Source organism: Caretta caretta, chromosome 14, assembly GCF_965140235.1.
Source record: "Caretta caretta isolate rCarCar2 chromosome 14, rCarCar1.hap1, whole genome shotgun sequence".
NCBI lineage: Eukaryota > Metazoa > Chordata > Testudines > Cheloniidae > Caretta > Caretta caretta.
In genome coordinates, this window is record NC_134219.1 from 40,500,925 (window position 1) to 40,526,644 (window position 25,720).

General features: G+C 49.4%; 1 protein-coding gene across 1 annotated transcript; it reads right to left on the reverse strand.

Annotated features, from left to right (window-relative positions):
* Positions 1-1,317: 1,317 nt before the first annotated feature.
* LOC125629618 (zinc finger protein RFP-like) lies at positions 1,318-18,753 on the reverse strand. The gene is made up of 7 exons (XM_048835002.2): positions 18,306-18,753; positions 13,752-13,847; positions 10,544-10,774; positions 7,823-7,845; positions 7,145-7,260; positions 4,842-4,892; positions 1,318-2,899 (listed from the first exon to the last, which is right to left on the reverse strand). Exons 1-7 carry the CDS (start codon positions 18,723-18,725, stop codon positions 2,352-2,354), a joined length of 1,485 nt encoding a protein of 494 aa, XP_048690959.2. The 5' UTR covers positions 18,726-18,753; the 3' UTR covers positions 1,318-2,351.
* Between the last annotated feature and the right edge of the window lie 6,967 nt (positions 18,754-25,720).

The following is a 25,720-nucleotide window of genomic DNA, read 5'->3' on the forward strand; positions in this document are numbered from 1 at the left end:
CGCTCCGGATCGACCTCACAGAGGCGACCAGGGGCACCTCGGACATGACGATGATGGCTACCAGTCCCACTGTACCGTCTGCTGCCACAAGGCAATGGGTTGTTGCTGCTGTGTAGCAATTCAGTACCACGTCTGCCAGCACCCAGGAGACATACGGTGACGGTTACCTGAGCGGGCTCCATGCTTGCCGTGGTATGGCGTCTGCACAGGTAACTCAAGAAAAAAGGCGTGAAATGATTGTCTGCTGCTGCTTTCACGGAGGGAGGGAGGGAACGGGGGCCTGACGATATGTACCCAGAACCACCCACAACAATGTTTTAGCCCCATCAGGCATTGGGATCTCAACCCAGAATTCCAATGGGCAGCGGAGACTGCAGGAACTGTGGGATAGCTACCCACAGTGCAACGCTCCGGAAGTCGACTCTTGCCTCGGTACTGTGGAAGCGCTCCGCCGAGTTAATGCACTTAATGCACTTAGAGCATTTTCTGTGGGGACACACACACTCGAATATATAAAACCGATTTCTAAAAAAACGACTTCTATAAATTCGACCTATTTTGTAGTGTAGACATACCCTGAGTTCACCTTCTACAGCCTCTTATCACATCTGCAAAGCACAGGTACCTCCCCCAGGGTGCGATGCTTCAGCCAAGACAAACTGCTGAGAAACCGCCGCAGAAGAGATTGAGTTCTTCTGCCTTCCAGCCCCGGGGCCTGCTCCAGGGTGTGCTGGGAGTCTCCCTCACCCAGCCCTGGCCAGGATTCTGCTGGTATTCCAGGCCTAGCTCAGTTTTGGAAATAGCTTGTGTTGGGAGGGGCTGCATCTCAAACACCCCTTGACCAAATGACTCTAGATTTGTACCCCTGACCCTTCCCTCTGCCCTCAGGTGGTGGATCAGGTTTCTAGCCCCTCAGACTGCAAATGTGAACTTAAAGAAAAAGGGATAATTTGGTTTGGGAAAGAAACGCTGCTGCAGCACCATGGTGTGGCCAGGTGCCAGCCCATAATATTACTGCAGTTGATGATGTGAGCTGGCTATTTTATTGCCAGTTTCCTTCTGTTCCTCGGGGCAGCTGGAAGTTGCCAACAGATTTCTTTCACAGCGAGGATGCTGTTGCTTCTTTTCTTGCCCAGGGAAAGCATCGCTTGATGCTTTGATTTTATTTACTCTTTCCTCAAATTTTGCTTTTAGACCTCTCGCTTAAAGTTACCCAGCTGCTTTTCTTCAAGCCCCTTCAAGGCATTTGCTGGTGGGTCTGTCTAGCCTTTCAGGGCAGAGCCGCACAGATCTAGTACCCTTGTGACAAAGTCCAAGACCAGAAGATAGAAATAAACTTTATTCTGTGAATTTACTCATCTGAATCTACAGCATCCAAATAACGAAACAGAGCAAAATAGGAGCATTGAGCTGGGGAATTGGAGGGAGAGGGAAACACCACTATGGTTTTCATATTCACAAGTAAAGAGCAGAGGACTTTGATGCATGACCCGAAGTGAGTCAGAACTTAGGCCAGGTCTACACTATAAACTTCCATTGGTAGAACTATATCGCTCAGGGCTGTGAAAAATCCACACCCCTCAGTGAACGCAGTCGTACCGACTGAACTCCTGGTGTAGACAGCGGTACATTGACCGGAGAGCTTCTCCCCTGGACATAGCTACCACCTCTCAGAGGTGGATTAACTACACTGATGGGAGAAGCTCTCCTGTCGGCATAGGAGCGTCTTCACTTAAGCATTAAAGCGGTGGAGCAGCACCGGTGCATTTGTTCTACTGCAGTATTTTAAGTGTAGACCTGCCCTAAGACAGGCAGGCTCTGGTGTGACCCTGAGAGTGGCTCCTGGTGTCTGCTTGTTGGCCAGTTTTTGTGTGCCTGGAGGATCACAGAGTTACAGAGACAGGCATGTAAAAGGGTCGAGAAACTCCATTCACCAGTATAATGCTAAGCAAGTCAGTCTTGTCCTCTCTCATCAGTTTATTGTGAGTCTCGCAGCACTTGGTGTTTTTCTTAAAGTCCCAGCAGCTGGAGTAGATAGATTGCAAGGCAACCTCAGATTATATTACAGATACATTTCCAGCCTTCACGTTTGTGTAGCAAAGATTGAAAATCGGAAACAAGAACACCCCAAAAGCTGGGAAACCAGAAGGCAAAGAAAATAACACAATATTTAAAAAGATGTTTAAGCCAATCTCATGATTTTGGGGTCCTGACAGTTTTTGAATGCTTGAGGCTGACAAGACTGTGATTAGAATGGCAAAGTGTGATAGCTGTAATTTATATATTACCTATGTCTTTGCTCCACTTCAGATATTTCATATTGAGTGATCCCTACTCCTCTGTCACAGGGATTAACGATATGTCGGACAGTGACCACGAAACGGTATGTTTTCCGCTGAAATACTAAATACTACACGTCGGCTTCCAAAGAAGGGGATGATCTTCCCAGTGAAAGAAGATGTGAAAGTAAAGATTGGCTCTCTGCCAGAAGATGTAATGTCATAAAATGTAACTTTCTCCCCTTCATAATCCAGATAAACCCCAATGTTACTGGGGCTACGAGGTAGGGCCAGAGCAGTCTCAGGGGAGGTGAGGGCTGAGTACCCATTCCCTGTGCTCTGCAAAGCCCAGATCCCCTCCTCTGGTGTACGGCTTTTCGCTCCCTCATGTATCACAGACTCTTTGGCAATGCCCAAAACCCAATTACGTTTGTTCCCCACCTCCACTTGCCAGTAACATCTCCCTGAGGTGAAGCCCTTATAGCCCAGCACACAGGCAGCAGGGTGAAACCTGTTCTGTGTCCCTACATATCCCAAGTTTTGGTATTTCTGTATCACACTCTCATCTGTGGACACGACGGAACAGGGAATCCCCAGGTCTGGATCCGGAGTGGCCTGCACTGCACGAGGGGAGAGAGAGACAGGAGGAGAGTGTTAAGGTCTGTCCTCACTGCAGAGTTAACCCAGGCGCTTACTCGGCTGCTAACTCTAATGCTCTTCCTGTTCAGATACATAATCGTGCTGGGAGCATGATGTTTGAATGAAACCCTCTTTATCTAGGGTTCTGTATCACAGAGCTTCTGCTATGCTCCTCCTTCCTGTCTGGGAAGCCAAACTACTTAAAGGGACAGTTCCCAGTACCACAGGGAGCACCAACCCCCAGGGAGAGACAATACTCCTTGAACGGATGGACCTATCTTCCATGAATTTATCCATCACTGGCTATTCGTGTCCTGTCTTCTGACAGCGGCCAGTGCCAGGTGCTTCAGAGGGAATGAACCGAACAGGCCATCATCCAGTGATCCAGCCCCTGTTGCCCATTCCCAGCTTCTGGCAAACAGAGGCTAGGGACACCATCCCTGCCTATCCTGGCTAATAGCCATTCATGGACTGATCCTTCATGAATTTATCTAGTTCTTTTTTGAACCCTGTTATAGTCTTGGCCTTCACAACATCCTCTGGCAAGGAGTTCCACAGGTTGACTGTGCGTTGTGTGAAGAAATCCTTCCTTTTGTTTGTTTTAAACCTGTCGCCTATTAATTTAATTTGAAAAAAGAAAAGGAGGACTTGTGGCACCTTAGAGACTAACCAATTTATTTGAGCATGAGCTTTCGTGAGCTACAGCTCGAAGTGAGCTGTAGCTCACGCTCAAATAAATTGGTTAGTCTCTAAGGTGCCACAAGTACTCCTTTTCTTTTTGCGGATACAGACTAACATGGCTGCTACTCTGAAATTTCATTTGGTGACCCCTCGTTTTTATATTATGAGAAGAAGTAAACAACACTTCTTTATTTACTTTCTCCACACTCGTCATGATTTTATAGACCTCTATCACATCCCCCCTTAGTCGTCCCTTTTCCAAGATGAAAAGTCCCAATCTCATTAATCTCTCCTCATATGGCAGCTGTTCCATGCCCCTAGTAGTTTTTGTTGCCCTTTTCTGAACCTTTTCCAATATATCTTTTTTGAGATGGGGCAACCACATCTGCACGCAGTATTCGAGATGTGGGCGTACCAGGGATTTATATACAGGCAATATGATATTTTCTGTCTCATTATCCATCCCTTTCCTAACGATTCCCAACATTCTGTTTGCTTTTTTGACTGCCGCTGCAGTCCTGATTCTCTGCCTGGTTCAGTACTGGCCTTAGCGTGGTCTCCCCGCAAGGGACCTTCTACCAGCTGGAGATGGATAGAGCCCAGCACATGAGTCCATGCTCCTGACGCTAGGATGAGAGGGAAGTATAGCACAGGAACTGGTGGGAGACACTTCCTTAACTCTTTATTTCCCAGTTTTCAGAGGTTGAAACATGGGTTCCTTTCATGTTCTGGGAGAGTACAAGGCACTGATGGTCAACCTGCACTCTGTGTTAATGATGTTTTCCAGTAGTGAAGCTTGTCTTTCATATAAAAAATAAAAATAGAGCAAATTTCTAGTCCTTATAATTGCCGAGAGAAGCAGAAAAATGTGACCAGAGTGTGCCCTAAAGGCTGATTATTGGAGCTAAAAAATGTACCCTACTTTCCAATTGTAAATAGTATGTGCACGTTCATACATCACAAAATGGGAATGGGTGATGGGCTGGATGATTCCCTGTTCTGTTCATTCCCTCTGGGGCACCTGGCATTGGCCACTGTCAAAAGACAGGATACTAGGCTAGATGGACCTTTGGTCTGACCCAGTCTGGCCGTTATGATATAATGGTTCCTTCTAACCTTGGAATCCATAGCTCTGTATTGGTGGAAACCTCTCTTGTTTGAATTCAGAAGTGTCTTCTAAAAAATTAATCCGGAGATTTTAATTAATAATTGTTGTAGGAAAATATCCTTATGAAAACTTACCCTCTTTCTCTGCCTTGGAGATCAGAAAGTTCAGTTGATAGGGCAGGGTCTCTAGAGGAAGAAAAGATCAGAGGAGAGGTGATTTCCCCCTTTCTTGTGGGAAAATAGCCTCATGAAAACGGGGCTGGATTCACAAACAAACTTAGGCAAGCTGACGCTTAGCATCACAACACCCAACACTTAGACACCTAGAAAGTCACTGTGATTTACAAAACCAGAGTCAGACACCCAGGCAATCTGCACCATGAATGGGAAGAGAGATGCGCCTTGGAATGAGCTTCATAAAAGCCAGCATGCTAGGCGACTCCCTGTTTATGCCAGCCAGTGGGAAATGCCAAGATGCGGGGGTGTGCTAAGCCCCGGCCCCCTCAGGGAGTTCGGCGACCGAATCTAGGCAGCACCGTAGGTGCCTCCCTTGGTGTGGGATTCTCAGCTGCTAGCCCTCTCTTGATGACCGGCACCTGTGCCATTTTTTTGTAAGAAGCCTGGGGGGGGGGGGGGGGGGAGGAAACCCACCTCGCTCATAACTTTTAGCCCAGTGGTTAGCGCACTCAGCTGGCCTTTGGAAGATCCCTGGTTCATGTCAACCCTGTGCCGCAGAGGGAGCAGAGATTTGAAATGGGATCTACCACCTCTCAAGGAGTGCCCTAATCTCTGGGCTGCAGGATTGTCTGACGCGGGGTGCCCACATGCTCTCCTGTGGGAGAGGTTCCACTGGGGATAATCAATAATTCATTGGGCCAGAAACAGAGAGAAATCATGAGAACGTCCCAGGTGGTTAGAGCACGCTCTTGGGACATGGGAGACCCAGAAGCCTGTCCCTCTGCTCAATTATTTATCCACAGTGGATCAGATTCAAAAGGGGCAACAGAGAGGCCTATATCAGACCCCTGTTGGAATCCCTTCTTCCCCTCGGGGGGACAGAGGATTTGAACTGGGAATCTCCCACATCCCAGGTCAGTACCCTAATCACAGAGCTATACATTATAAGGGAGCTCCTCTTTCCCTAGAGCCTGGTTCTTTTGGGTAAGTTCACATATAAGGCCTGAGTCAGTAAGTATGCTCAGAGCAGGCATCTCCGATTGGGCCCTGTAGGTGAGTTAGGAGGAGGAACCCCTTTCTTTCCCCAGTTCGTGTAGCTCTCTGGGGCTTAGGTGTCTTGGCAGCTGGACTGGAACTGCAGAGTGCATGCACAGAAGCAGAAACATAGGTGCCTAGGGGACTTTTACCGCAAAAATAGAGGTGATGAGTAATTTTAGGCACCTACAAGGTTTGGTTGCAGCTGAGTGGGGGGTCTTTGTGAATCCCAGTGTGGTCTGATTCTGGGATTTAGGTGCCTAAAATGGCAAGTAGACCCACACCCACCCCAAGTCCTTTTGTGAATCTAGCCCATACTCTTTCTTTCTGCATTTGAGCTCAATTCATAGGGCTGGGTCTCAAGAGAAAGGAAGGATTGGAAGAGAGGTGATTTCATGTTGTCTTGACTCTGGTGACATTCCTACCACTAATTAATATTACCGTGATTGAGAGAGACCAGCTTTGGAGCTTACTCAGAGCTCTTCTTCAGGTCCGTGTAACTCAAAAGTTTGTCTCTCCCCAACAGGAGTTGGTCCAATAAAAGCTATGACCTCGCTCACCCTGTCTAATATCCTGGGGCTGACACGGCTGTCGCAGCACGGCATGGAACCGTGCTGTAATTCTGAGACACAGCCCAAAGGAAAAGACCACAGAACGAGAGGCAGATCGGAATGGGGAGACCTTTCCAGTGAGACCAAACTAAAATGAAATCATCGTCCAAAATATATCGTCCATCTCCCGCCTTACTCCAACGATCTCAAAGCACTCGGCGGCATTCACTAATTAGCACAAGGTAGGTTGGCCATTATTTCCTCCTTTTTCAAGATGGAGGAACTTGAGGTACAGATTCTGGGATTTTCAAAAGGGCTGAGGCCACGTGGTGGCCAATTCCCATTGACAGTCAGAGAGAGATGGGGCCTAAATCCCTTAGGTCCCTTGGAAAATCCCAGCCATGGAGGTTAAATTCAACATTTTCTAAAACATCTGGCAATTGTGTCTCTCTGAAATTCTGAGTGGCCAATTTTGACACCCATGGTTGGGTCTGAGACAATCCAAGTGGAGGCTTGGCGAATTGGCATCAGCCCTGAGCCCTCTCCATCCCACCCACAGACATCTAGCTGTGACGAGCTGAGAACTAATAGGCCAGAGTCCAACTCCTTCCACGGTCAGAGGCACATCTCGATGTGCCATCACCATATCATGAGCCCAAATAACTGTTAAGTTACCTCTGAATTTCTTCAGAGCCTCCTGTAGACAAACATTTCTTTGGGAAGAGACGCCAACTCTCTCGCTCACATCCTGTGGCACAGCCATTGGTTTCTCGAACTTCACCTTCTCACACCTGGGGGGAGGGGAAGGGGGAAACACCCTAAATCTTTTCTTTCTTGAGAATGAGCTACCAGAGGCTGCTCTCTTGTGGGCTCAATGAGAGCCTCTAACTCCCACTGGTGAGACAATTCATCTCCTCACTAGAGTTTTTAAATGCCTAGCTCCTCCAATGGGAGTTAAAGAGAGTAAGGGGTCCACAGGCTGCCCCTCAGAGAGAAGGGCCTAATCTCATGGGAAAGGATGCTCCAGTGGTTAAGGGGTTGCTGTAGGACTCTGGAAACCTATGTTCCACTCCCTGCTCTGCCACAGCCTCCCTGCATGACCTTGGGCAAGTCACTTAAGGCCTGATTTTTAAAGATGCCTCCTGGGATTTTCAAAAGCACCTAACCAAGGCAGGCTCCCAACTGCCACTGACCACAATGGGAGGTGCCTAACTCGCTTAGCTGCTTTGGAAAACCCCACCAAGTGCCTAGCTACGTCTCAGGTGTTTAAATGCCCTGCAAAATCTGACCCTGGGGGGACAATCCCTTTCTAGCATCATGACGCGTGAGGGGGAGTGGGAAGGAGTCACGTACCTGCTCCAGGTGCTTTTGATGTCCTAGAAAAGAGAAAGAGAGTTCAGTCCCACTTGCCACAAGATGGGGATCGCTCCTGCCCTGCAGGGGACTTGCTTTGCCATCCCTAGTTGAGCTCGAGATCCAGTTCTCTGCAGTTAGCAACTTCAAAAGTCCATTCACAGATATCAATGGAATGGGACCCCTAAGCACACACCATGATTGTGGGTTTTCTCCTTCTAAATTCTATTTTGCCTGTGCCAATGGCATTTGCTCAAACAGACTGATCAGACACATGAATCCCTGACTGCCACATGCAACTGCTGTGTCCAGAGCGTTTGCCTTTCTCCATGTATGCAATTCTGCTCAGCAATTCTGGAAGCTGGATTTATTCCCATTTCTTAATAGGCCCTGCAAAGAACTTCGCTTTCCTAATCTCACACTTCCTAGAAAGTGGAGTTGTGCCTTTTATTGCTTTCATATCGTTAGGGCCCTTCATTTTCAGTTTTTATTTTAGTTAATTTTTCCTGGGATTTTATCAGTGTTTATTACCACAATAAAAACAGGTAAAAAATCAGTGCAGAAAACTATTAAGTTTTCTGGGTAAATATCGGGATTTGTTTTGGTGGATGGAAAGACAGGGAGAAAAAGTATTCAGTAGATTAATGCTTTGAATTCCATTCATCCCTGTGGTTTGCTGCAGAACTAAAACAGAACTCAAAGCATAATGCCCTCCCCGAGTTTAAGAAAACAATATATCTGTAATCCCCAAATAAAACATTTCATTTGAACAAACAGGTTACTGGTGTAGAATCATAGAATATCAGGGTTCGAAGGGACCTCAGGAGGTCATCTAGTCCAACTCCCTGCTCAAAGCAGGACCAATCCCCAACTAAATCATCCCAGCCAGGGCTTTGTCAAGCCTGACCCTAAAAACCTCTAAGGAAGGAGATTCCACCACCTCCCTAGGTAACCCATTCCAGTGCTTCACCACTCTCCTAGTGAATTTTTTTTTCCTAATCTCCAACCTAAACTTCCCCCACTGCAACTTGAGACCATTACTCCTTGTTCTGGCATCTGGTACCACTGAGAACTGTCTAAATCCAACCTCTTTGGAACCCCCTTTCAGGTAGTTGAAAGCAGCTATCAAAAATCCTCCCCCTTTCTTCTCTTCTGCAGACTAAACAATCCCAGTTCCCTCAGCCTCTCCTCATAAGTCATGTGCTCCAGCCCCCTAATCATTTTTGTTGCCCTCCGCTGGACTCTCTCCAATTTTTCCACATCCTTCTTGTAGTGTGGGGCCCAAAATTGGACACAGTACTCCAGATGAGGTCTCACTAATGCAGAATAGATGGGAATGATCACGTCCCTCAATCTGCTGCCAATGCCCCTACTTATACAGCCCAAAATGCCGTTCGACTTTTTGGCAACAAGGGCACACTGTTGACTCGTATCCAGCTTCTCGTCCACTGTAACCCCTAGGTCCTTTTCTGCAGAACTGCTGTCGAGCCATTCGGTCCCTAGTCTGTAGCAGTGCATGGGATTCTTCCGTCCTAAGTGCAGGACTCTGCACTTGTCCTTGTTGAACCTCATCAGATTTCTTTTGGCCCAATCCTCTAATTTGTCTAGGTCCCTCTGTATCCTATCCCTACCCTCCAGTGTATCTACTCCTCCTCCCAGTTTAGTGTCATCTGCAGGTTCAGTTGCTGAGGGTGCAATCCACACCATCCTCCAGATCATTAATGAAGATATTGAACAAAACCGGCCCCAGGACCGACCCTTGGGGCACTCCGCTTGATACTGGCTGCCAACTAGATATGGAGCCATCGATCACTACCTGTTGAGCCCGACAGTCTAGTCAGCTTTCTATCCACCTTATAGTCCATTCATCCAGCCCATACTTCTTTAATTTGCCGGCAAGAATGCTGTAGAAGACCGTATCAAAAGCTTTGCTTAGAACGATTAGCCTATAAAATATTCACATTTGATAATTGGGCCACACCAGTTGCAGCGTATACACTCAACTTCATCCTTTTCTCCTGTTTTTGTTTCTTTAACCCTTTTGAATACTTCCTTGTGTTCTGAAATGTATTCTGATGTAGATTTTCATTTTTTCCACTTTAGTGAGTCAAATCTTTAACCCATTGTTTTAACCCATTGTCCACTAACAGTTTGAAACGTGTACGTGGTGGGCATGAGATTTATCAGTAGGTTCAGATGCACACGCACTTCAGAGCTTGCATGCGTGCCTGTTGGTTTATTGTGTGTATCTTCTAGAACAATACGTTCTTACTTCAGCAGGCAGCTTTGCATATACACAGAGACTAATGTATTATCGGAATACAGAGATCTCATGCAATGTATTGTATTTTCTTAATAAAACAAGTTTTTTGTATATATTTGAATGATACAAAAGTAGGATGAAAATCAGAAAAACCTGAATAATACTTTTTTGTAAAACCCAGAAATTTTTTGGTAAAAATTGGTTTAAACTGAAAACGAAGGGGCTTATATAGGATGTATCAAAAAGGCCTGAGATGTCTGCTTTAAAACAGCAAAGCTGTTTCCACACTGGAAATATTAGAAATGTCACATTTTGTTTTCCCTCGCTTTGCTAAAGGACACACTGACAGTCTCCATTGTGGAGTGGGAGCTCTTGAAGAACTTAATAAACTCCAAAGCTAATCAATCAGAATCTCTCCCTTCCCTGGGCAGGGATCTGGGTGTCTCTAACTGTCTCACCTGCAGGAATTCACTTGTTGGCTGCTGACACTTCTCTTCTATCTCACTGATCAGGTCACTGAGATGGGAAATCTCCTCAGATAGTTTGGTGACATTTTCATCCTGTATCTTCACAATTTCCTTGTTCAACTCTTCCAGCTGGGCCAGCAGGAGCTGCTCTTGTTCCTCCAACAACTGCCGCAGTTGCTCAAATTCAGACACAATCTTCTGCCTCTCAGCTTCTATTTTCCCCTGTAATGAAGAGACAAACAGGGAAAGGACAGGTCAGGGACTTGGGTTGCCACATGTCCAGTTTACAAGCAGAAAGTCCAGTCAAAAAAGGGAACCTGGCAGCGTCCAGTCAGCACTGCTGACCGGATGTTAGAAGTCGGGTTACCCACAGTAACTGGCTTCCACCACCAGGGGATGGGAAGAGCAGCAGCTGCTGCTGGGAGCCTGGAGGAGCACTCAGGGATGGCTCTGGGGGGGGAGAGAAGTACGGGCAGCTCCCCCGTCCTGCCTCAATCACCCCTCTATCCCTCCCCCGCCCTGACCCAGTCACCTCCACCACACTGCTAGAGCCCTGCTCAGCTGGCAGGCGGAGGGAGGCGGAGAGAGCAGCAAGCGACAGTGAGGGGGGAAAGAGGAGTGGGCAGGGCCGGGGCAACCACTAGGCAAACTAGGCGGTCGCCTAGGGCACCAAGTGGTTGGGGGCGGCCAAAAGCGCGCTCCGGGGAGGCGGTGGAGCGGAGGTGAGCTGGGGCAGGGGGGCGCGGGGAGGGCCGCCTGCAGCAAGTAACGGGGGGAGGAGGGGAGGGAGCGCCGCACAGGGGAACCACTCCCCGCCACAGCTCACCTCTGCTCCGCCTCCTCCCCTGAGCACCGCCCCACGCTGCCGCTCTCCCTCCCAGGCTAGCGGCTCCAAACAGCTGATTGGCGCCGCAAGCCTGGGAGGCAGGAAAAGTGGAAAAGGCGGCAGTGCGCTCAGGGAGAAGGCAGAGCAGAGGTGAGCTGGGGCGGGGAGTTGCCACACGGCTCCCCGGGCCGAGGGGAGGGGGGGAGTTGCCGCACGACTCCCTGAGGGGAGACGGGGTGGCGGGGAGCTGCTGCTGGGGGGGGGGGGGGGGCCCGCGCATCAGGGCGGGGGAGGAGTGGCGGGGAGCTGCCGCCGGGGGGGGCGCCTCAGGGCGGAGGAGGGGGTGCAAGATGGAAGTTTCGCCTAGGATGCAAAACATCCTGCCACCGGCCCTGGGAGTGGGGGGCGCGGCCACAAGAGAAAGAGGTGGAGCATGGGACGGGGCAGGTTCCAGTGTTCAGCGTCCGGTTCTCACAAATGAGAAAGTTGGACAGCCTATCAGGGCCATGGGGAGAGTCTGGGAACAGTTCTTAGAGCCCTCTTTTCATTTCACCCTGCTACAAACACACGGTTGAGATTTCAGGAGAACATGCCTGATGTTCATTCAGGCCAGCGGAGACTAACATGTTCCCAAGTGTCTTGGGGACTTACGCCTCCAGTTCCCATTTTCAAAGTGACTTTTGGTGCAAAGTGACTGAGGAGCCGAAGTTTCCTTGAAAGTGACTTTTGAAAATAGAACTGAGGGTAAATTTTCAAAAACAGCAAAATCATTTAGGAGCTGAAACCCATTTAAAAAAAGGTATAAGGAGCTGCTTTTAAAAGATATTTAGGTATCTAAAGAGGCATATAAGCTCCTAGAGGGATTTTCAATATCACATAGGTGCCTAAGACGCCTTGACTACAGAGGACGTCAGGTGCTACTTAGTTGCTTTTGAAAAATCTCACTAGGCCTCTCTCTGCATTTTAAGCCCCTAAATACCTGTGAGAATCTGGCCCTTAACCACTTGCAAAATTGTAAACCTTAGGCTCCAAAATCACTTAAGCACTTTTGAAAATGTCACCCAATATCTCAAGAATGATGAGTCTTCAGGTCTGAGTGGCTTAGTATTCTGCTGATCATCTAGATTGTTCCAATAGCAGAAAGGTTGGAAGAGGGGGGGTCTGACTCAGAATCAGAAATACATTGGCAGAGAGTTGTAGAGAAGACGGAAGGAAAGTTCTGCTGGTTACCCACACAAAACACCAGTTACAACATATACTGTGCAAAATGCATTTTCTCCAGCTCTTACATGTTTCATCTGGCATTTTGTTAATTACATTGTCCCAGAGGAAACCAGTTGTGTCTGGTGGTTATAGATGGAGATTCAGGGGAAGGATTTCAGAGATAGGTACCCAGTGGCTGTTTTGTAAGTGCTATTGACTGTTAATGTGAATTAGGCACCTAATCACCATACGTGCCTTTGAAAAAATCTCCCCTCAAATCACTGTTTGTAGCTCGATTTGGACCCACTGATGTGTGGAGAATAAGATCAGTGCTTAGAGTTGAAACTGGAAGCCAGTGGAGGAATCAGCCCAGAGGGATGAACAACAAAGACCAACAGGATCACACCCTGAAAGGGTGAGTCTACAAGAGGCAAAGTGCTTGAGGTTACCTAATACATCACAGCTAACCCTGATCTAAGCTCGACCTTGCTCCTAGTTAGCACATTTTATCTCAGTTTAACTGGACAAGGTGAACCCTACACACCACACTAGAGTCAAATTAAATTAGGTTTAAAATGTTTGCAGGTCAGGGGCTTACACCAGTATAAAGACGTTACATTAAAAAGTGATTTGAGGTACAGCTGTACTACACAGATGTTATGGTGGTGTGTAGAGGACGTACACTATATGCACCCGCTAACATGGGCATAAATAGCAGTGTAGATGGCGAGGCATGGCTTAAGCAAGTAGAGTCACGATATGCCTGAACCCTCTGGGTATAAACCCTACACACAGGGCTCTATACACCCCCAAGCAGGGCCTCCCCCATCTACACTGCAGTGTCCCGCTGCTTCCCCAGTGCCAGAGCCTTTCCCCACCACAGGAAAAGGCTCCAGGGAGTGGAGGAAGGCTCCGGCCGCTCTGCTGCCTCCCCCTGCTGGAGCCTTTCATTCACCCCTGTAGCTACACACCACAGCATGGACACAGCCCGCTTTTCACTGTGCGGTGTCACTACACGTACCTTACAGGTTGCCCCCAGCGGTGTGCCGTGTAGATGTAGCCATAGCTAAGTCAGGCACTGCTGAGTATAGAGCAAGCTTGACACTCTCCCCACAGAGAGATACCAACTCTGATTGATGCAACTGCTGGACCATAACAATGGGAACCTACCAGATATTCCTGGCTTTGCTTCTTTCCATCCTGTTTCCACTCCAGAAGTTCTTCTCTCTCTTGCTTCAGGGTGTTCAGTCGGGTTTGAATTTGTTCCTGAGGCAAGAAAAACAATGTTTGGGAGGCTCAGGAGCTGAGGAGTCTGTCCTCACAGATGCAATGTACATACATTGCACGTCCCTCTCAGGCTGTCCCACAGACGGTGCTCATGGCAATGTCACAATTGCCTCTTGAGAGGTGGGAGATTCCAGTTCAAATCTCTTCCCCTCATCAGCCCCTCTCAGCAGCGTCTCCCGTTGTAATCCTGCCAATTACAGGCCAGTAAGCCTAAGGGCTTGTTGATAAGTACAGCGCTGTAGCTGTACCCATACATCTGTGCCGCTGCAGGGCATGTGGTGGAGACGTTCTATGCGGACGGGAGCATAATAAACCCACCTCCACGAGCGGCAGAAGCTATGGTGGCGGGAGAAGCTTTCCTGCTGACCTAGCACTGTGCACATGAATGCATAGGTCACTCAGGGAGGTGAAATATTCACAGCCCTGAGCGACGTAAGTTTGGGCGACATAGGCTGTATTGCAGACAAAGCCTAACTTCAGCACCAGGCAAATTGGTTGAAACGATAGTAAAGAACAAAATTGTCAGACACAGATGAACATGATTTGTTGGGGGAAGAATCAACACGGCTCTTGTGAAAGGAAATCCTGCCTCACCAATCTATTAGAATTCTGAGGGTCTCAACAAGGATGATCCACTGGATATTGTGTACTTAGACTTTCAGAAAGCCTTTGACAAGGTCCCACACTGAAGTCTCTTAAGGAAATTAACCTTCTCTCTTATCCCATGACTGTTTATCTCATGGATCAATAACCGGTCAAAATATAGGACACAAAGGATCGGAATAAATGGTCAGTTTTCACAATGGAGAGGTAAATACCAGGGTCCACCAAGGATCTATACTGGGACCAGTGCTGTTTAACATAGTCATCAATGATCAGGAATAGGGGGTAAACAGTGAGGTGGCAAAGTCTGCAGACGATACAAAATTACTCAAGGTAGTGGAGTCAAAGCAGACTGCGGACAGTTACAAAGGGATCTCACAAGAATGGGTGACTGGGCAACAAAGTGGCAGCTGAATTTCACTGTTGATAAATGCAAAGTAATGCACATTGGAAATCATAATCCCAACTATACATATAAAATGACGGGGTCTAAGGAGCTCTTACCACTCATGAAAGATTTTGGAGTCATCTCTGAAAACATCTGTTCAGCTAACAGAATTTTAATAACCACTAGGAAAGTGACAGATAAGAAGACAGACACTATATAAATCCATGGTACATCTTGAATACATCATGCAGTTCTATTGGCCCCATTTCAAACAAGATATATTTGAATAGGAAAACGTACAGCAAAAGGAACAAAAATTATTAGGGGTATGGAACAGCCTCCATATGAGGAGAGATTAAAAAGACCGAGTGTTCAGCTTGGAAAAGAGACAACTGGGGTTGAGGTGGAGATGTGAACGGTCTCTACACCATCCAAGATTTTATAGAAAGCAAATAGGGAAGTTTATTTACCCCTTCACATACCAGGAACCAGTGGAAATTAATAGGCAGCAGGTTTAAAAAACAAACAAAAGGAAGTACTTCTTCACACAACACACAATCAATCCATGGAACACATTGCCAGGCATGTTGTGAAGGCCAAAAGTATAAGTGGGTTCAAAAAAGAATTAGATGAGGTCATGGAGGATAGGTCCATCAATAGCTATTAGCCAAGATGGTCAGGGATGCAACCCCAGGGTCCAGAGATCCCTAAGCCTCTGACTGCCAGATGCTGGGACCAGATGACAATGGATGGATCATTTGATAATTGCCCTGTTCTGTTCATTCCCTCAGAAGCACCTGGCATTGGCCACCATCAGAAGACAGGATACTAGGCTAGATAGACCTTTGCTCTGACCCAGTGCAGCGGTTCTTATGTCCTTAGTGACTTTCTAGGTGCCTAAAAGTTAGGTATTGCAATGCTAATCAGCATCACAACACCCAAGTCCCTTTGGGGATTCAGACCTAAATCTCCTTTGAAAATGGGACTTTGGCTTTAAAGTCAGTTGGTGCTTTTGAAAATGTGATCTGAGGATCTTATTCTGTAATTCACCCAAGGTGAGGTGTTGCAGAGCCACACAAAGGATTTAAAAACACAGCTCCATTCATTTCATGGCAGCTGGGCATCTCAGTCTCCAGTCTCGGCCCTGCTTGCTTTCCTTCTATGCTGTATGTGTCATGCTGCCAGGGAACAGAGAGGCCTTGGGGGCACCAGTCTTGATGTAGAGGATTAGGGACTTTGTCTAGACCAGTGGTTCTCAAACTTTTGTACTGGTGACCCCTTTCACAGAGCAAGCCTCTGAGTGCGAACCCCCCTTATAAATTAAAAAAACATTTTTTGATATATTTAACACAATTATTAATGCTGGAGGCAAAGAAGGATCTGGGGTGGAGGCTAACAGCTCGTGACCCCCCAGGTAATAACCTCACGACCCCCTGAGGGGTCCCAACCCTCAGTTTGAGAGCCCCTGGTCCAGACAGCCCTTTGCCTCCAGCAAATCCTCCAAGTGCTGCAGGGCAATGGGTTGAAGTTGTATCCATTTTCCAGCAGTGTAGACTAGAGTGTCCTGCTCCCATACAATGACAGGGAACAGTATATGAAGAGATCTGGATGTCAGAGAGTTAAAGCCGAGCAACTTACAGGGAAGGGAGTTTTGGTAAGAGTTGTTTAAAACACTTTTTAAAAAAGTGTATATTAAACTCTGGAGCCTAATGAACACGTGGGAGAAAGGGGCTCCTGGTTAAAAATACAACACACTCCCAAGGTTCATAAATATTGGCATGGAGGAAAAGAAGCACTTCCGAGGTGCTCCAGTACTGAGACTCAACGTGGTCCTGGGAATCAGCCATTTTCTTCCTTTAATCTTATTGTGGCACTAATACAGCCCACTTCGTCCTTACAGCTAGCGTGGCGTACAGCACAGCGGATTCTGCCCCGAGGGGATTGCTCTGTCCAACAGACTTTTTAAGGTTCCAATCCACTTGGGTTTCATGGGCCCTAGAATGCTGCATCGAGTTTGTGGTTCAAATGGACGCATAAACCCAAAGCAAAACTCCAAAGTATGCATGGGCGGGACGAGAATCACTGGCTCGGGGAAGCTGTCTGCCAGTCCAGCCCCTTCAGCCTGAGGCCCCGCCCCTCCCACCCCCACCAGAGCCCCCCACTGTGACAGCCAGCCCCTCCGCCCCAGAGCACCAGGCAGTGCAGCCCTCAGCGTCCCCAGCCCCAGGAGCGCCGGGTGGCATGAGCACCGGCCCCAGCGGCCTGCAGTCCTGTGCCGCAGGGCAGGCCCCAGCTAACTCCAGCCCAGCCAGGGGGGAAGAGATGCAGCATACTGGCGGGAAGAAAGAGGGCACCTGTGGGTGGGCAGGGCCATGCAGGGCTGTGCCTCCCCTGACTCCCCGCTCTGCTTCAGGAGCAACAAAGTGACCAGCCTTCAGCAAACCAGGGAAAACAGGAATTGGTCATCCTGGTTTTACCTTGAGAAAAAAATTAAGCAGATTAACCTTGTTTTTTTTAAAGCAGAAATCTTTCAGTGCATCTTATGCTTCAGAAAGTAGCAGGAAACGAACCCACTGAGAACACTGCTGACAAGGTTACCTGACCGCTGCTTCCAGGAAGCTGCCAGCGGTCATTAGATAGGAAATGCTCAAGCTGGGCACTACACCAAGCACAGGCTCTGTCGAAACTCAGCTGTGCTCAGAGGTTTATAATGCAATTGTAAAGCAGTGCGTTGCAGGAGTGATGAGAGGTGGTGTGGCCTAGTGGCTAGAGAACTAGGATGGGCATTGGGAGGCCAGGGTTTAATCCCTGGTTCTGCTACTGAGCTGTTTTGTGAGTTTGGTCAAGTCATTGCCCCTTCCGTGCCTCTCTGTCCCTCCCATTCCTTTGTCTCTGAGGGTGCCCAGCAGATCAGGCCCTGCAGGGGAGAGAGGCAGGCGAACACCTGTCCTCACCCAGCTCATGGGTTGGCAGGAAATAGGCAGCCAGAGGCCTCTAGAGGGGCAGCTGTGCACATGCCCAGAGGCAGAAACCAAAGCACTGAGAAAACTTGTACCCTGAACACACAGGCACTGAGTGAATTTGGGCTCCTACAGGGCTTGGCAGTAGCTCTGGGGATTGCAGTGGAACCTAAAACTGGTATTTTAGGTGCATAAACCCCAGATTTATGCACTTCTCTCTGAATCCCCAGCCTTTGCCTCCCTGTACCTCCGCTCCCTCACCTGCACTTTGTCCACCGTGACTGTTTAGACCAGTGGTCCCCAAACTGTGGAGCTTGCCCCCCTAGGGGAGTGCAGAGGAAAGTTTGGGGGGCCATGGTGGGGCCCGGGCCAGGCCCCCACAGAGGGAAGGGGAGTGCCACCCACACACAGGCACAGGAAATAGGGGTGCACTGGGAGGAGGGGAGGGCGGCTCCGCTCCCGGCCCCGGGCCCAGCTGTGGCCTACCTTGTGCTCCCGGGCAGCCTCCTCTGTGGGGACCACCCTGTGAGTACGGTGAGCCTGGGACTCCCTGCAGATCACACAGATGAGCATTTGGTCCTGGTTACAGAAGAGTTTGAAAGGCTCCTGGTGCGCCTTGCACAAATCTCCTCCTGCTGCTGCTGCCACTGTTTGGAAACTCAGCTGCTTGGCGATTGCTACAAAGTTCCCCAGCTGTCTGTTCGGCCTGAGGGTCCTCTGGGGAAAGGTTTCTCTGCACTGAGGGCAGGAGATGTCTGTATTTGGTCCCTCCCAGCACTGGGCGATGCAGGCTTGGCAGAAATTGTGCCCGCAATCTAAGGACACTGGATCCTTAAAAAAACTCAGACAGATGGAGCAAGTAGCTTCCTCTCGGAGGCTCTTCAAAGGATTCAGGGCTGCAGCCATGGCTCCCAGAAGACAGCGTAACAGTATAAGTTTCGTTTCCTGCTAGACCCAGCAAGCAGCCTTGTAAAGCAGATTGCCCAACCGGGAGCCAATCACGCTCTCTGGCGGGATCTATGCAGGAAATAGCCCGACTTGATTATGTAAAGAGTTGTCACTTTGGATGGGCTAGCACCAGCAGGAGAGTGAATTTGTGTGGGGGGGTGGAGGGTGAGAAAACCTGGATTTGTGCTGGAAATGGCCCACCTGTTGATCACTTTAGATAAGCTATTACCAGCAGGACAGTGGGGTGGGAGGAGGTATTGTTTCATGGTCTCTGTGTGTATATAAAGTCTGCTGCAGTTTCCACGGTATGCATCCGATGAAGTGAGCTGTAGCTCACGAAAGCTCATGCTCAAATAAATTGGTTAGTCTCTAAGGTGCCACAAGTCCTCCTTTTCTTTTTGCGAATACAGACTAACACGGCTGTTCCTCTGAAACAAAAAACCATCAACACACACACAACACACCAGAAGCCACGCATCCCCACCCCCCAGCAGAGCCCCCAAACAAGCAACAGGCGACTTAAAGAAATGAATAGGCAATTACATACACAAAGAAGCCAACAGAGGCTTGCTAGGAGCGGGCTTGGCAGCTTTCTTTCTACCCCACAGAATAAACCCAGGCTCAGATTCAGGTTTAAGGTCAAGACCCTTCCTGTACCTCCTTTGTAAAGCGCTTTGAGGGAAAACACTATATAAGAGTGTTACTGATCCCTAATAGTTAGAGATCATTTTAAGCCTTGACCAATTTATTCCTTCCAAAAAATTTCATTTGCATTAACTATTATAACTCTGGGGTTTCTAGTTATTCATATCATCAATATCCCATCCCTTTTTTGAATCTTGCTAAGTTAGTGGCCACAAAAACTCCATGTGGCAATGAGTTCCACAGTTTAATTACATGTTTTGTGGAAAAGTATTTCTTATGGGTTTTGAATTTGATCCCTTTCCATTTCATTGACTGTCCTCTTGTTCTTGCGTTATGAGACAGGCAGAAAAGACGTTTCCAGTCTTCTCTGTCCCATTCATTATTTTATACCCTTTTATCCTATCCCCTCTTATTCATCTCCTTTCTAAGGTAAACAGTCCCATTCTTTTGAATCTTTCTTACCAAAAGAGTCTTTCCAAGCCCTTCATCATTCTTGTTGCCCTTCTCTGAACCCTCTCTAATATTGCAATAGCCTTTTTCAAATGGTGTGACCAGGACTGCACACGCTACTCTAGGTCGGTGGTTTTCAAACTTTTTTTCTGGCTACCTAGTTGAAGAAAATTGTTGATGCCCATGACTCGACAGAGCTGGGGATGAGTGGTTTGGGATGTAGGAGGGGCTCAGGGCTGGGGGAGGGTTGAGGTGCGGGGGTAAGGGATGTGGGCTGGGGCCGGGAATGTGGGGTTCAGGATGTGGGAGGGGGCTCTGGGCTGGGGCAGCGGGTTGGGGTGCAGGGGGGGTCAGGGCTCTGGGCTGGGGGTTCAGGCTCTGGGCTGGGGCAAGGGATGAAGGGTTTGGGGTGCAGGAGGAGGCTCTGGGTTTGGGGGGGCTTAGGGCTGGGGCAGAGGATTGGGGCACGGGGTTGGGGTGTGCCTCAGGTTTACCTCTGGCAGCTCCCGGTCAGCTGCACAGCCGGAGTGCAGAGGCAGGCTTCCCGCCTGTCCTGGCACCTCGGACCGCACTGCGCCCCAGAAGCGGCCCGCAGCAGGTTCAGCTCCAAGGCAGAGGTACGCAAGCGGCTCCGCGTGGTTCTTGCCCGCAGGCATCACCCTCCCCAGCTCCCATTGGCCGGGAACCAGCCAATGGGAGTGCGGAGCTGGTGCTCAGGGCAGGGCGGTGCATGGAGCCCCCTGGCGCCCCCCCCAACGGAGGAGCCGGACCTGCTGCTGGTCGCTTCCAGGGCGCAGGGCGGTCTCGGAACAGGGAGGGACGAGCCTGCCTTAGCCGGGCAGCACCGCTGACGGGACTTTTAACAGCCCGGTTGGCGGTGCTGACCAGAGCCACCGTGACCCAATCCTTTCCATTCCATGACTCTGTTCTGGCTCGCGACCCACGGTTTGATAACCACTGCTCTACATGTGAGCTAGGTGCTAACTCTGTGGGTGCTCCCTCTGGGGCTGGATCAGCTCCTCCCCCTCCCTCCCAGCGCCTGCCACGATCAGCTGTTCCACAGTGCGCAGGGAGGGAGAGGGCAGAGCGAGGGTGGCGAGTGCTCAGGGGAGGAGGCAGCATGGGGCAAGGGCGAGCCCCCTGCTGGAAATGACAGCGTTGGCGCCTGTGCATGTGAGCTCACGAGCGTAGCGCCTATCAAGTCGTTGCTCAAGTACCTATGTCAAACAACCTCGCTATCACACGTGCCGGGATTTCAGAGGTTAGGGTCTGTACATTGAACCTTGAGAAATCCTGTTGTTTTCACCTATGTTTGCACTGAACAGTCCTACGACCACCAGCCTTATTGGAGCTTACTGTGTGACGTGGGAGATTACCTAATCAGCCATCATTTGGGCAGGCTGCCTTCATGGAACCGACGGCTCTAATGGCGATATTCACTTCAATCAGGGTGCGATCTGAGCCTCCCTCTATCAGCTCTTGGGCTGGAACCAAAACACATCACTTAGTATTTAAAGTTAAGGATGCCCTATTACGGCGGTATTGCTGGCTACACAGTTCCGCCACCTTCCTGGAGTGTTATGTAGCACTTAGAAGGTGCTGTTAATTTATTTGGAGTGGTTTAAATCACCAGTTACTGTACTCAGCCAGGTTATTAACGTTCTTTCATTTTTCCGTGTTTTGGTTATTGAGCTGGTTAAATATGTACCGTGGGCAGTTCGGCTGTTTGTTCCCCCAGACGTCAGGGGGCTGGAGGAGACTCCAAGCCCCACCGAAGGCTGGTCTCTAGAACTGCCCCAGAGTCCTCCAGGGACGGGCACCAGACCTGGAACCTGCTGGCTTTCGAGGGAAAGATGACCTATGCGTTGATCATTTATTTCCATCAGCGTTGGGGGGCCTGGGGTGGTCAAGCCAAAGCTGACTAGTCCCCCCTTAATAAATCTGTACTCCTCACGCCTCCGACCCACTCAGTAAGTCACTGGCTCGTGCCCTGATGCTAGGGGATTTAAATCTGTTATATCTTTGAATCCCTGTGTATAGCTACTTGTCCCAAGTATCCCTGTAGAGTGAAAGGGTGGGTCCGGTGGGTAGCGTGCTAGCCCAGGAGACCTGGATCTGCCGCACACTTCCTGGGTAATCCTAGGTTCCTCTGGTTATTTGTAGGGCTGAATTAACCTACCTAGGCAACTTCCCCTCATATCCACCATCCCCCTTGTCATGAGGGCTGCCTGCTGCCCCACTCCTGGCCAATGTAACATTACAAACTGCTGCTTGCACAATGTGCTACCTGTCCCCTTTTCCCCATCCTCCACCTTTCCCCTTCTCCTGGCCCAGGAGTAGCAGATTGTGATGACGGGTTCACCTAGCCCAGTTGTTGTCCTGCCTCTCTACCTTTCCTCATGCTCTGGTCCAGGGGCAGCACATTATGACAGACGGGGGCATTCCTGTCGCCATTTGCTAGGAGTGTAACATTTCTCTTTTAAATTTGGACACAAATAAAGAACGTACCTTTGTGATCGGGGAAAGCGTCTTTAAACCTCAGGGGTAGGGTATGTAAACCCCAGAATGAAGGCAGCGTTATTTCTTTCTTCGTCTCGTTCCATTGTAGATTAGGCCACAGAGTTTAATCTGATCAGGGTTTAAATTCCTGTCGATTATTTCCTGGAGCCTCCCATGGCCCCCTCCAACATGCTATAAAACCTCCAGGGCAGTTGAAAATTTTGACTAGAGCTCCGCTCCAGACAGCTCCAGCTGAATTTAAACCCTGAATCCAACAATGGATCCCTGCTCGCCTGTCTCCCATTCTCATCTGCCTCTTCCTCGGCCCACGACTCAGACTCCCCTGATGTCTCCATGGGGTGGGGGGGAGGCGTGCTGCAGAGGATAGCGTGCAGCTCCTCATAAAAGCGGCACGTCCGTGGCACAGCGTCAGAGCGACTGCTTGCCTCCCTGGCCTCCTGGTACGCCTGTCGCAGCTCCGGGGCATTCGCAAACAAAGTGAGCATCATAGCCCTGGGGGTTGGGGTCAAGTAAAGATGCTTCTCTCCGGCTGGTCTGTTTCAGTTTAGTAACCCACATCCTGTCCATGGGGCCAGTGGCTGAAGTTCCATTGGGCGACTGTTCTGGGGCCTGTGTGGAATGTGCTGGGATCTCACTCTGGTTCCCGGGGCGTAGGCATCTCCATCACACACCGAGGTAACCAGCAAAGTCTGCACTGGTCGTCCCCCTCCACGTGAGGCTCAGCAGAGAGGCCAGGAGTTCAATGGAGCGTGCAGATGGAGCTTCTCTCTCCCCTTTAGAGAGATTCATCCCAGGTCAGGGCAGAGGGCCAGTGGCCCAGGACAGTGTGTGAGGGGAGCTGGCACTGGGGTCCCCTGCCCTGTTCAGGGTAAAGGGTAGGGTGACCAGATAGCAAGTGAAAAATCAGAACAGGGAGTGGAGGGTAATAGGTGCCTATATAAGAAAAAGCCCCAAATATCGGGACTGTCCTTATAAAATCAGGACATCTGGTCACCGTAGTAAAGGGTTACACAGAGTCTCCAAGGCCCTTGTCTATCCTGGCTGCAGGAGGGTGATCTGGGCACAGACTGAGGGAGAAGCGGCCACCTGGGTCCAGAACAGGGAACTTAACCGTGGTGGGAAAAGCATAGAGACTGGAACTCTGCTGGGGATGTGGCTGGTTACGAGGCCGGCTTTGCAGCAGGATACAATGTTCCAACACGACTTCATTTCCCTTCCTCGCCACCATGGAATCAAGGCCCCATGAAGATCAGCCAAAATTCATCTCGCCAAGCACAACCCTTCAGTGTCCTCCTTTCTGAATCACCTCACAGCGTCTGCCCCTCATGGGGGGCAATTGTGGAACCCCTGCCAGAGCCCTGTACAGGACAAACTTATTTATTGACCTCCAAGCAAGCTAAAGGTAGGTTGGCTCTACCCTAGAAGAGCCCACATAGTTTAGATGGGGAAACCAAGGCACAATTTGTGTCATGCACCGAGCCTGCCCATTCTCATCAGACGCTCCAATCTCACCTGATTCTCCTTTTGTCAGCGCTGCGTGTCTGTGCCATGCGCAGTGTACCAGCTCCCACCCCAGTCCCCACACTGCTGTGTACTAGACATGTTTGCATCTCCTCAGCCCCAGTCAGTGCTACCTCCGTGTCATGCCCCAGCTGTGTGCACGCTCAGCTGGCCGGCTGTCAGCTTTCCCTGCCTGCTCGCAGTGCTGTGTGCCTGTGACACACACAGAGCCGACCTATTCTCAGCTACCTCCCCTGCCCCCAGTCTCAGGGCTGTGCTTGTTCCATGCACTGAACTCACCTGCTCTCAGCGGTCAAGCCAGTCTCAGGGCTGGGTGTCTATGCCATGCTCCAAGCTTGAATCAACTCACCCTTATATCAGTGTTGTGCGGCTCGGCCACGCACCAAGCCTAAAATTCTAGCAGGTGTAGCTAACTGATCGGGTAGGTTTGTTTCAAAAGGCCGTGGGGTTCAGTGATTGAGAAATACACAGACATATTAACAGGGGTCAGCCGCAACAGAACAGATTAATTTGTGGTTTCAGAGTAGCAGCCGCGTTAGTCTGTATTCACAAAAAGAAAAGGAGGACTTGTGGCACCTTAGAGACTAACAAATTTATTTGCGCATAAGCTTTCATGAGCTACAGTAGTGAGCTGTAGCTCATGAAAGCTTATGCTCAAATAAATTTGTTAGATTAATTTGTGTTTTTCTGCCTCCCAGCCCAGGGCGGTCTCCAGGGTGTGTTGGGCGAGTCTCATAGACTCATAGACTTTAGGGTCAGAAGGGACCATTATGATCATCTAGTCTGACCTCCTGCACAACGCAGGCCACAGAATCTCACCCACCCACTCCTGCGATAAACCTCTCACCTGTGACTGAGCTATCAAAGTCCTCAAACCCTCAACCGGCCATGGACAGGATTTTGCTGGTATTCCACACTTAGTTCACAGCGTTTTAGAAACAGCTCCTCTTGAGAGGGGCTGAATGTCACACACCCCTTGACCAAATGACTCCAGATTTGTGCCCCTGACCCTACCCTCTGCAGGTGTAACTGGTTTCTAGGCACTCAGGCTGTGAATGTGAACTTAAAGAAAAAGGGATAATTTGGTTTGGGAAAGAAACGCTGCTGAAGCACCATGGTGCGGCCAGGTGGCAGCACATAAAATTGCTGTAGTTGATGATGTGAGCTGGCTACCTTCGGGCACATTTCTCTCTCTTCCCTGGCAGCTGGAGGTTGCTAACAGATTTCTTTCGGAAGGAGGATAGTGTGGCCAGAGGAAAGCATCGCTTGATGCTTTGATTTTATTTACTCATTCCTCAAGCTTTGCCTTTAGAGCTTTCTCTTAGAGTTACCCAACTGCTTTTCTTCAAGCCCCCTCAAGGCATTTGCTGGTGGGTCTGTCTAGCCTTTCAGGGCAGAGCCGTACAGATCTAGTACCCTTGTGACAAAGTCCAAGACCAGAAGATAGAAATAAACTTTATTCTGTGAATTTACTCATCTGACTCTACAGCATCCAAATAACTACACAGAGCAAAATAGGAGCATTGAGCTGGGGACAGAAGTGCTATGGGGATTGGGGGGCAGAATTGACAGCTGGGCTGGGGACAGGCAGATGTGGGGTGGCAGGGACACAGAATTAATTAATTAATTAGTGTTTGGGGAGAAGCTGGAGGCTCTGCACCAGCAGGGAGGCTGGGGGACGGAGACCCAGGGACTGGGGAGTTGGGGGTGTGGAGATGTCAGCTGGATGAAGAAGAGGTGGCTGTGTGGAGGGGATAGTCAGGCACTGGGCAGGTTTCACCAGAAGGGAGAGAAGAAATGAAGTGGGAAAAGGTGAA

Bases quoted from the DNA above. Each gene is read 5' to 3' on its own strand.
- LOC125629618 (XM_048835002.2), bottom strand. From the start codon at position 18,725: ATGGCTGCAGCCCTGAATCCTTTGAAGAGCCTCCGAGAGGAAGCTACT. The intron at 10,775-13,751 runs GTAGGTTCCCAT...TCTTCATTACAG, and splicing joins AGCAAAGCCAGGAATATCTG to GGGAAAATAGAAGCTGAGAG. The intron at 7,261-7,822 runs GTACGTGACTCC...CCCTCCCCCCAG, and splicing joins ATCAAAAGCACCTGGAGCAG to GTGTGAGAAGGTGAAGTTCG.